The sequence below is a fragment of the Erithacus rubecula genome (assembly GCF_903797595.1).
Source record: "Erithacus rubecula genome assembly, chromosome: 3".
NCBI classification, from domain to species: Eukaryota; Metazoa; Chordata; class Aves; order Passeriformes; family Muscicapidae; genus Erithacus; species Erithacus rubecula.
The window spans coordinates 21620876-21633141 of record NC_136689.1 but is presented as its reverse complement, the minus strand read 5'-3'; the positions used below and the strand labels follow the sequence as shown (position 1 = coordinate 21633141).

Below are 12266 nucleotides of genomic sequence, written 5' to 3'. Positions count from 1 at the left end.
TATGATGTATAGAAAAGCTCTTAGAAGAAAGGGACAATTTTCTAGGGACAGAAACTGTCAAAGGCAGCCTTTCTTCTCTGGAAATGGTAATCTACTTGGCTGACTGCAGGGTTTTAGTACTTTTGTATGTACACACAGGAAGCTCAGAGGCATATTTCATCAAATCATGTTTTCATGTTGTATGCCATTTTGAGTTCTTTTAGTGAGTTTCAAACCTGTGTTTGTGATGTGTTTGAAACTCACCCTGAGTAGTGAAATTCACTCTGAGCAAATTCTGTTCTGCCAAGTGTTTAAGATCTTCTGTAGCTGCTCTAAGTAGATTAGTGCTGAGAGCCTGAGAGAATTACAGCTCCCAGAGGACTTCTCAAGCGAGGCATGCAGGCATGAGCCACCAAGATTAGTGCTTCTCAGGGCTCCCATAACTCCTTGGCTAATTAAGGTGCAGCCACCAGCATTTGAAAGTGTACATGCAAACTAACTGGGACTGCTGCAGCTTAATGAATGATGAGCTCTGTAACAGCTGACACAAGAACTGCTGAAAGCCCCACCAGCATCTCAGCTTAGCCACAGTACCCAGAAACCTCACGTTGTGGCTGCCAGTGTCCCAGTGTGCCACCAAGCTTGCAGAGCCAGCTCTTTCCCAGTTGCTCAGCTGACTCTCTCAAGTATTTGCAAGGAAAATGTCCTCACCTCTGCAGCTGTGGAGAACAGCAGCATTTGGTCAGAGTTGCAGGCAATGAGTTAGATCTGAAGGTGCCTCCACCACAAGCCTAACAAAGAACAGAAAGGTGAATATGCTTTTCTGATGGTTTGTATTCTCAAGGCTTTCCCTGGGAGATGTGTAACTGAATCAAACAGAATAGGCAGCAATGGAAGGCAGCTAAATTTGTGCAGTCTCACTTACCTGAAGCTGTACTGTAGAAATCATGCCCTCCACTAAGCCCATTTTGTGAAAACACAATCCTTTGTCAGTTGCTTCTCAAGATCCATTTTTGCCAGGAAACTCAACCTGTCTACAGAACACCACGGTAAAACAGTAGAAAGAACCTGAGCATTTTATTGTTGCTGACTTAGAGATTCAAAACAGTGAAATTATAGTAATCCATGGTGCTGAGTCTCTAGAGATAACACTAAACTATTCACATCTAACCTATAAACAAATGGAAATACCTTACTATCTGGCAGTATTAATCTACTAAAAAATTAGCTGCTCTTTTCCCCACTAATATCATTATCAGTTTCTGCACACAGACATAGTCTAAAGCAGTGTGATCTTTGCATTCAATAGAAGTCAACTTCTTTTTGTGCTTCATTACCCCTTTTTTCTTTCCATACTGTCATGCTGAGTAAATTAGGATGAAATGAAAGGAACAAAGGAATAAACTTTTAAATGTTTTGAAGCACATTTTTTTTCTCCAAATGCAGCATTTTTCAACAACTCATACAATAGGTAAACACAAACCACCTTAAAAATTTTTCAAAATAATAGAATCTTTCTTAGGCAAATTGCTCACTACGTGAGAAAACAAAGTTATCAAAGTAAGGCTTCATGAAGAATCAAGACTGCAGTCTTGCCCTTCTTCCACTCACATAGTTCCACTACCTCCTTTGTGTTGGCAGTAGAGCTTGTGACCACGAGGCAGGCCAGATTAGCCATTTGGGGGGGTGAAAACTAAATAGGCAGAAAAGATAAACAGCAAAAGGAGCAAGAAGACATGATTTAATCTCCTGTAGAGGACTATATTTATATCTGCTTAGGATCATTTAAAAAAATCACATGCTGAAGCCTCTTGAACAGTAGGTCACAAAGGTCTGCAGTAATGAAAGATAGATTCAGGACCTGTTTTAGGAAACAACTTATTTTTGACATAACTGCTAGTATTTATTTAAACTCCAATGTAAATTTGTAAATGATCTTACACATTTGCTTATAAATATATTGTGGCTTTGGAAAGAAAACCAGCACAGTATCAATAGTTACAGACCCTCTGACAGGTGGAAGAGCTGTAATGTGTGGTGATAAGGCCACAGAGACACTGGATAGCACCAAATTTTGGTGCTGAAATGTCAGCCTTGACAGTGCTGGCTACACAGCAGGCATGGCATGTAGCCAGGAAGTGGTACTGAGCACTTGGGTCAATGTCTGTGGGACACATACTGCCTGGGCAGGACTTGCATGCTGTGTTTCCAAGTGTGCTTATAATCCTCTGGGAGTCTTGGATGTTGAGGAAAGCTTATTAAAACACTTTGAGCTTCATTACTTGTTTTTCTCTTTGTTATAAGAGAAAGTAGGACAACAACCCTGCTTTTGGAAGTCCAGCTGTCTGGTCTCTCTCCTCATAACAGTCAGTAACTCATACCAGCTCACCACAATTTCTACTGCCCTGTTCTCAGCCTTTACATCTCCTTGCAGCTGCCACACCCAGAAGACAAGGCCCCCATACTGCCCAGCCTAATACCTGAGTAACCAAATTGACTCTTTGGAACATAGACAAAAAGCTGTTTTGAAAACAGCAAAAACTTCTTATCCTCCAATGAGGCCTCTGTATATCCCTCTTGATTAATAATAATAAAATGCAGCAGTGGAACAAGACTTACAGAAAAGCTTATGCTGTTTCTGAGGTGCACTACTGCTCAGTAGGTACATGAAGGGATAAGTAACATTACACACCTGATGAACCACATGTGAATTCAAGTCCTGTGAAATAAAACAAGAGGGAAAACTGCCAAGATATGCTTCCAATGAGCACAAATAGGTGGGGTAGTTTTTTAGAAATTTTAATATGAAAAAATGAGTCATTCCTACACTTTGGGAGAAACTGAGTTCCCTGCATCCCAGTATTTATGCCAACACTTAACCAGCCTCTAGGTTTATATTGGCTCATAGAAAGAGGAGGCCTGTCTGAAAGTGACAGCAAAGCAGAAAATGAGCCCGCTGAAGAAGAGATTATAAAATCATTTTTCCACCCCCTCAAATGAGCTGTGGTACTGACAACTGCTTTTTACTGTGCCTACTCCACAAGAATGGTTCTCATGCAAACTATTTCCCAAAACAGATAAAAACTTCTAGAATGCCAGTTGAGAAGACAAATCCTGAGGAATTACCAGCAAGTCTCACTCTATTCTGCAAAATAATTCAGGTTTTGTGAACTTGAACTGTGGTATCAGCATTTTTAACACTCAAAGGGTTTTTGTATTTCCTCCCTTAATGATAGGGAAAGGCTCAGCACTGAGTCACCATAATGCTGCTGAGTTGCAGCAGCAGCAGGAGCAGCACACACAGAAGTGAAGCATTAAGAACCACCACCATTCTTCTGGACTGCAACAAGTCCCTGGGATGCCCCAAAGACTTTCACAGGTCAGGAGGCATCACATTCTCCAGTTGACAGCATATCCTGCACAGCAGATGGGAGGGCAGGAGTTTGGCTTATCCCCTCTTTTCAGAAGGGTTGGTTTGAGGTTTTGTGACGCTTTTAAAAATTATTTTGTTTTGCTCAAAGCAGGAGTCTTATAAATTAGGCAGCTAAATTGCAGTATACACATTTTAAATATATAAGGCATCTGAAATAGTCTGTTGATCAATATCAAAAAGTCTTTCATATTCTAGTAGCTACTGGTTTCAACAAAATCAAAATAAACTGCATCCATATGAGACTCTTTTATTAAAAATACATATCTTCTGTTTCACATAAAAAGAACCAACACTTAACACAATTTAAAGAAGTTGGACAGGAACTACTTGAAAAAATACAGATTCCTGTAATCCCAGAGCACCCAACCTTTACTGCACAAGCTACAAATTAAAATCTTTCTGTTCAAGACCCCAAGTGCTTGTCCTGCACACAGCAGTGCCCAGGAAGGTGCAGCTGGTCAGAGGCAGGGGTGCTAACTGCTCCCCAGAGGCTGCTCCCTGGCAGACATACCTGCAGGGTACATGTGTTTTTCCCAGTTCAGGGAGGCCTGTCACTCCCCAGCCCTGGTGCTGGGTACAATGGCAACCTTAGCAAAAAAAAAACCCCCAAAAACACTGCAGGTTGGCCATCTCTTTCTGTAACAAAGGGAATACAGCACAGCACTTCCAGGTAATTTCACTTAGGATCCAGCAGAAACATATTAACAGAATTGGTGAAAGAAAACCAGCCCCGCTTCAATGATAGAACATGATGCAACAATCTTCTTGCTAACTAAAACCTACACTGGAATCCATTATCTTCTGGAGTCCCACTTTTCATAATTCATTCATCTCTGACTTTTGGAAAGACACAATTTTCAAAGCAACAAGTTATCAGCTTAGGCAGGAGCAAATACTAATTAAAAGTTCTGTACATAAAAATCAAAGTCAGAATACAAAAGAGCTGTCAGAGGAATCTGCTATTAAAGTGCACAGAAAGTAACACTGGCTAAACTTATATTCTTGTAGAAAGCAACAGTTTGCCAGGTTGTCATTCTTGTTCTGGAGATGCTGAAAATTCAGCTCCTTTTTAAGTCACTAAGAGACATACTCGTCAGCTCTTAAAAATGATCAAAATACTCTGCAAATTCAGGCTTGGAGTGTATCAGACACTGACTGTAACATTTATTGGTCATAAACTCAAAACTGAAGCAAGGTACAAAGAAGAAAAGACACTGAAGTGATGCAGGAGCAAGATGATGTTAAATCAGACCAGTGGCCTTTTTCTTTGACCTTACAAGGCATTAAAGGATATGGGCAGCTAAACCAGCAACAGTGATCGACAACCAGACTAACATTAAAGCAAAGTTCAGTTTTGAAGAAAAAAAACCAAACAAACAAACTGGCTTGCATGTTCTAATCCCATGCAAGTCTGATGAAAAAAGATACTTTGTACTCTCACACCTTGTAAACCTAAGAGAGTATTAAACTCGTGTTTAGGCCTTTAGAGGCTTATCTCCTTGCATATTCTTTATTGTCTACAGTTAATTCCTTAACACTGCTGTTTAATCAAGAACTGTCTTAAAGGCCTGTCCTTTACTGACTATGCTGGGAATTATGACAGAAATCAGCTTCCTTCCTCAGTCTACTGAAGTCTGAGATCTACCAGCTAAAAGACAATCCTTCTTTACATACCACTATTTCACAGATTTTAACAGAACAAGATTTGCCCAGTACAGTACTTGTTTCTGTTTCTAACACCTAGAGTAGGAAGTGAAGTGGTTTTCAGGACCTCGTATGAATTTTCAGGACTGGAATTAAAGAACTTGATTTGATTTTTTCAGAAAAACAAATTTATTCTGGGATTAATGAAATGCAAATACCCACTAAGCTCCAGAATGCCACCAATCAAAACAAGTTTCCTTACTGGAATGACATCTTAAACATAAGATCTCAATTTACCAAAACCTGAGAGAATCCAATGCTTGCCTTAATTATAGCACTCTTCAACTCTCTGTCATCAAATTTTCAAGTAATGTCAAAGCCCATATTGAAGAGCTTTGATCCTTAGGGCTCACCTGCTGCTCTGCATTTTAGAAGGCAAAAAGTGATTTTAAGACATCCCAGGTTGGGAATTTACAATCTCTCCTCATCCTTGTAGAGCTACAAGGTGAAGCTCACAAGTTACTCAAAACTTCATTTTATGGAAAATAGGAAGAGGAAACTTTCTGCATTTATGAGTTGGCAGCAGGGGAAATAACAAGATTTAAAAATAGCTAAACAAGGCTGAAAAGGTTGTCTTAATCAGTAAGGAAATAAGCTATAGTATGAAAAGTCCATCAATCATCAACTGAAAAAAACATAAGCTCATTAATCCTTGTATATACACTTTTAAAAAACATCTAAAGTAAAAAAATCTCTCCCCAGGGTTGTAATTCCATTTCCAGAAAGATGTTGTTATAGCTTGTATACAGTGTTCCAAAAGAATCTTTGATAGTCTTCAGAATTCTCTACCATTTTCCTGACCCTTTTTGCAGTGAGTGACATTTCTCTCCAGAACTGAATGCTTTATATCCAAGTTGAAAACCCATTTTTAAGAAGGCCTTCAAATCAAACATTCACAAAATCACAAAATAGATCTAGTGAATTTGCTAACTTAGTAAAAAACAGACTAGAAATAAAATTCACAAAAGATTTCTAGCCTCGAGTTAATTCACAAAATGCTATTACAGCACAGAACAACATTCTTAGTTAAATCAGTTTTATTCCTTCAGATAGGTAGTTTGAAAATAAAGGGTAATTTGGCACTAATTCTGTTACAGAAGTTCCAAAGCAGGTATCTGTGTGTACAACAAAAAAACAAAGAACAGTGCAAAGAACTGAATTAGTCTGCCAAATACCCTTTTCAGACCACATATGTGGGTCTGGATGAACAAGAAACTCAGTGAATCCCCTACACCCAGTTCCACTGCCTGCATCTGGACAATACATGGGTGCAAGGGTCTTACAATGAAATCAGAATCTAGGAATAGCTTATCAAATTTCAAGGAGATTCAGACCTGCTCTGACATCAGCAAGCATAAGGATGGACACAGACAATTGTTAGTGTACTGTTTCAGCATTAGCAGCAACTTTGACTGTAGTGAGCTCAGAGTCAAAAAAAACGAAGAATAAAAAATAAAAAAAGAAAGGTGGTCAGGAAGTAACAGACCAGAACAGCAACAGACTTGCTGAACTTGGACCTCCACAGCTTTGTGCCTTGGGAAACCTGGCCATACAAAGGATTATTCCCAGTGCAGGGTAGCACAAAGAATCAAGCCTGCAATTTTCATGGCTTGAAGGAGCACAAGAACTTTGCTTCCAAGGCTTTGTCTCCTTAAGATGAATGTGTAACAACAGGAATGTCAATTTCTACGGCAGAGAGGCGAGAACGTGCGGAGTAGGGCTGAGAGGCATAGCTGTGCATGCTGGGGGCGTGGGAATACAAGGGCTGCCAGAAAGGAGAAGGCAGGCTTTTGCATGCACAGTACCACAGGAACAGCAAGATGGAAGTGAAAAACAGACCGCCAGCACTGGCAATGGCAATAAATACAGAGATGTCAAAGCTGAAGATGGGCTCGTATTTTCTGTTCAGATAATTGTTATAAAAAATGACCCAGATGGACGGAGTGAGACAAATGGCACAGGCAAGCAGGAACAAGAGGCCGGCCACGAGATGGCAGCCTGCACTGTTTACCAGGCACTTGGCCAGTTTGACGTTGGGCACGCTCGATACAAAGGCTGTGTTACACATGCCAATCATGCAGAGGAACAGAGCTGAGACAGCAGTAAACATACTCAGAGGAAGGGCAAACTGAAGAACACGCAAATCCAGCTGATCGACAGCCGTGTACCACTGCGGGTCATAGATCACACAGTCTCTGCTCCCATCAAAGCGCGCGCACTTAATCCAGAGTCCGGTGTAAACGGTCACATTCCTCTCATTCTTGTTGTACGTGTACAGTCTCATTTGCCTCCAGTTTGGCAGCAGAACTGCTGCAAGGAGCCCAGCCACTGAGGCTGTTCCACTGAGGAAGGCCAGTACGGTCGCTGCATGTACATCCCGGCAGCCCATATTTGCCCACAGAGGTTATTTCCTGTAATTAAAAAGAAAAAAAAAGAAAAATATAAAAGAAAACAGTGGTCATGGGACTAACTACGTGCCAGGTTAATAAACTTAGATGACAGCTGGTGGGCACTAACTCCGTGGCACCTTCTTTGTCTGACACGCTTAATACAGTGGTAACACCACCACATTCATACTTTAATGAAACGTCAGGTTATTTCACAGACTGTTACGACTTCTCAGCTGACAGACTGCTAAAGGCACTGTGTTCAAGATGAAAAAGAAGCACGTTTGAATGTGTGAGTCTACGCAGCCATCATTTAAGTTCACCTGTCCTGCCTGGACTGCCAGCTCCCTGTCTTTAGCCCAGATACAATATCAGGGTGCATGCTCAGTCCTACCATGCTGCTGCATGAGTAAAAGGGAGTTGCTTAAAATCTACATCATTAGACTGGCAAGGAATGCCTATGTAGGCAGTCATACACATTTTATATAGGCCAAACTGTTGACAAGAGCTGTGAGAAAGTGGTGGAGGCTCTGTTGAGTAACTTACTATGAATTTTTCAACAGCAATTAACAGTTCTTCCACACTACTCCTGCCTTTGAGAATCAACTGTCCAAGCACACAAACTATTACAGAAAGCAGATGGCTATTCAGCTTTCACATTTTCCACTTCAGAGCAAATGTTAATACTGCCTCCTTTTCAATATAACCACTGTCTGCATACCTACTATGTATAGCCTCTTGCCTGCAAAGATGCTGAGAAAGTCTCAATGACAGGTCTCTAAAAAACAAAAATAAACAAAAAAAAGACTCAATTCAAGTCTTCAAGACTCAATTCTCTGCATGCCCAAGATATTTTAAAGAAGTCTAATACACAGCAGGCACTGAGTATTTACCCCAGAGTGTACTTGAAGCTGGACACTAGGAATTATAGTATCAAAAAATGAACAGATACTTGGCAAATTCTCACTGAGCACCATTAGGTTATAAACTCCTCCTGAAATGTCTTCCAAATTATTATACTGCATTGTGCATATTTGTTAAATGTCCAAAGTCATACACAAATTCCTTAAGGACCAGAAGTTCTGCTTAATACATATGCAAGTAATGGAGTATCTGTATCACAGAAAGGTTATAGACATGGTCACAAAAAAAACCCCCAGAAAAACAGGCAACTAGATCTGAACCCTCATTCTCCTTTTATACCTACAAACATCCAATGACCAGAGAGCTCCAGTTTTCAGACAAAGAATTCCCATGTGTACTGGAAACACACTGAAAGCATTATCAGGCCATGAAGCTAGCTGGCATTCTATTGATTGATAGACAAATAAATGAAGTTCAATCTGTTTCCTAAGAAACCATTAAGCAATTATTTTATGCCATCTAACCCTGAAGAATTGCACTGGAATGTGCTGATCACAATCTTCTAAAGAAGCACTCTGGAAAGAAATAATGACAACCACATTTATGCTATGAACTACCTTATTTGTCAAAAAGACAGCATTATATTGTTGCTAAGGATAGCTGAGCGTGGGCAAGCTTCTCTTCCCATGGCAGTTAACTTTTCAGATGGCAGGTCATTAACAGGATAGCCCCTAGGTAAGGGGACCAGAGATGTATTTCCATCGTGATTAATTTAATATGATGTTTAACCTAGCTTTGGTAAGGTCAAAATAATCAACTTGCAAGAAAATGGAACTATAACAAATTAACTTCAGGGGTAAATCTAATATAGCATCAAATTTTGTTCTCCTCAAGCTCAATGCATTTGCTTTTCCATAAAGAGCTTGCCTTTACCAGGATACAGCTTGCATGCACACAGGGCATACTCCAAGATAGTGCTATATATATGAACCAGCTGGAATAAATACATCACCAACCATTTTCAGAAACCTGCTGTTTCTGAAAATTCATTTGTAGTAGTAGATTACTGCAAATAGGCAGTAATACCCACCATCCCTTCCATCAGGGAGACCTATCCCATCTTGCAAACGCTGCTGGCTTTATAAACTGTAAATAGCTTCAAATCCCCAGTGAAGACAGTAACAAAACAGGTGTTACCTTAATTAGATGGCTTCAGTGTACTTACCAGCAGGGTCCTCAAATCAAGAGAAACCTTAGCAACTTCTCTAAGCAGCAAAAAGGTGTTACTGGATCTAAGAAACAAAACAAACAAAGAATCAACATCACATTTGTTTCATGCAAATTCAGCAATAGCATTTACACTGCAATTCAGGAATTACAAATATCAGCTATATTTGCATTAGGCCAACTCCATCACCTTCTACAATTTCCCCTTATCTAAAAAACAAAGCACAAACTACCCTTTTTTTTCCTTTCTTTCTTCAGTTTTTTTTTTTTTTCTCCAGAGCTTGTTCTCTGTCTAGTCCTCTCAAAAGGGTGCAAAAATCTGCCTTTCTTATAGGTGATCCAAGACACAGAGTTTGCATCCTGAATTTTATGTTTTTAGCAAAAAATCTGTAAGAAGTCATACAGAATGATTACTGCAGATGTTAGGTTCAAGGCTGCACTTAAACAGCAGTGAGGAAAGGTGCAATGATTATTTAATGTCAAAAAGCAAGGCACAAACTTTAAATTGTTTATATATCTTGTAGGTCTCTATTCCTTCCTGCCTTCTACACAAAGGTTTCATGGAAATTGGAGAAAAACAGGAAACACTGGTGATGCCTTTTCAATTGGCTGTCCAGCTTTTCCAGAGGAAGAAAAGATCCACTTGTGAATTTTCTACACCCACATCTAAGTCCCAAGATCAAATCTGCAGGTCATAATAAGTAAATCACTTTACTACTGGACAGCATCAGACCTCCAAGCATGCCAGTATGTGACTGCTAGAAGTTACAACCTAAAGGCAAGTTTGTTGGGTTAATGTGCAAAAAGAGTTTATTCTAAACTACCTATGTGAAACTCTGAAATACTGTAATATTCCTCTAGATATAGGCTCCATCACCTATAAAAATATCAAATAAATTCTTCTATCAAACTATCTAGGTAAGAAAGACACTTTGCAACACAGTCATGAACCCTGATTTCTTCACTAAATGAGAAAGAGGGCTTTAGATTTGGAAACTCATTAATATGAATGCTACTGCATGTAAGACACACAAAGGCAGACACGCAGCATGGAGCTGCAGCTTTTGTTCACTAACATCATTGATGAATTGTCAAGCTTTCTGTGCACTCTGCAGCTGAAACCAAGATAAACACAGACCTTCCTCTGTAGGTTCACACCCATGAACAACCACAACAACATAATTAAGTAGAAAATTAGTACAGGCAAACAAAGCTGTCAAAGGGAGCTGTGCCCAGCCCAGGAGTCCCTCCCATTAAATGATGAAACCTGTGTTGTAATAAACAGATACAGAGCAGCTATGGAATATTGCCCAGTGTCCAACTCATTTCTGCAGACATTGAGTTTCCTTTGGTTTTCCTCTTCCTCTCTTTAGTCCATCTGTTTTTACTGTCTATCCCTGGTGGTGCTGAACAACTAGGGATTTCAGCCACTTCTCAAACTAGTTGTCCAAGGGAAGGAAGCACACTTTGGCCTGATAAAACCCTGCCTTGCCTTAGATTCTTGGCTTCAGCTTCTTCCATCCCAAGGATTTTAAAGCTGTACCGTGCAAAGCTCTTATATGATCCATAGAAGTTACCAGTCTTAATCACATCCCTTAATAGGGACAGATTTTACTCCCTATTCTAAATATCCATGTTGCTGTAACAAGAGATGTTAGCTGAACCTGGTTAAAAACTGGTAAATCATTAAAGGTGCACAAGACAAAAAAATGAAACAAAGATGACAAAAAGGACATTTACTATAGACATAATCCAGAAATGAGTAAAACTAGCTCTGATCCCTTGCATGGTCTTGAGAAGACCATGGTCTGGGAAGCATCCCTGTTTTGTAAAGCCCTGTAGGAGAGAAGTCACAGTATAATTTACCAACACAATTTATAAATAAACGGCTGTCTAACTATTCACAACAGCATTAGAAGTTAAAAATCTTTTATGATTTTGCGAAACCGGCCATCAGAAACCGGAGGCCTAAAGCTCACCAGTTTCAAGGGACTGATTCAAAACCATTACCACCACTTTATTTATTTATTTATTTATGTATTTATTAATTCTGGGAATCAATCATGCAGTTCCACGCTCTACAAAACTCCTTTTAAAATTAAATATAGATGTACCGGATTAGAATTAACGATCCTATCTAACAGACTAGGACTTCCAAGAAAAACTTGGAGCACAGGTAATTATTTTACCGACTGAATCGCAAAGAGCAGCTGACGCACGGAGAGAACACACAGCGTCCCCCCCGGGAAGCACCGCCGACCCCCGCCCGCGACAGCGCTCCGAGGCTGCGGCACCGCGATCCCGGAGTCGCGGGGGAGCCGGGAGGAGCCGCAGGGCCCGGGAGCGCCGTGCCCGCTCACCTTGCTGCCGCGCTGAGGAGGCGCCACGGCCGCCGCCATGGCCGCGGAGCCGCCGCGCTGAGGGGAGGCCGCGGCCGCGCGGGGCCTTGTGGGGCGGGGCGGCCGCGCCGGCGCAGTGCGGGCCCGGCCCGGGCAGCACCAGAGAGCCCTGCAGCCCCTCAGCCCCGCGCACCGCCACCGGGACCGGCCCGGCAGCACCAGAGAGCCCTGCAGCCCCTCAGCCCCGCTCGGGGCTCTCCGCTCACCGCCAGCCCCAGCCGAAAACGCCGATGGATGCTCCTCCGATCAGCCAGCTGATCGTGAGGTTCGGTG

General features: G+C 41.2%; 1 protein-coding gene across 3 annotated transcripts; it reads right to left on the bottom strand.

Moving 5' to 3' along the window:
• Positions 1 to 4266: 4266 nt before the first annotated feature.
• CLDN12 (claudin 12) lies at positions 4267 to 12056 on the bottom strand. Of its 3 annotated transcripts, none has more exons than XM_079299461.1 (3): positions 11955 to 12056; positions 9593 to 9659; positions 4267 to 7527 (listed from the first exon to the last, which is right to left on the bottom strand). In XM_079299461.1, exon 3 carries the CDS (start codon positions 7503 to 7505, stop codon positions 6768 to 6770), a length of 738 nt encoding a protein of 245 aa, XP_079155587.1. In that variant the 5' UTR covers positions 7506 to 7527; positions 9593 to 9659; positions 11955 to 12056; the 3' UTR covers positions 4267 to 6767. The 3 variants fall into 3 exon arrangements, with proteins under 3 accessions (XP_079155587.1, XP_079155588.1, XP_079155589.1); XM_079299462.1 differs by lacking the exon at positions 11955 to 12056 and adding an exon at positions 11784 to 11860; XM_079299463.1 differs by lacking the exon at positions 11955 to 12056 and adding an exon at positions 11335 to 11355.
• Between the last annotated feature and the right edge of the window lie 210 nt (positions 12057 to 12266).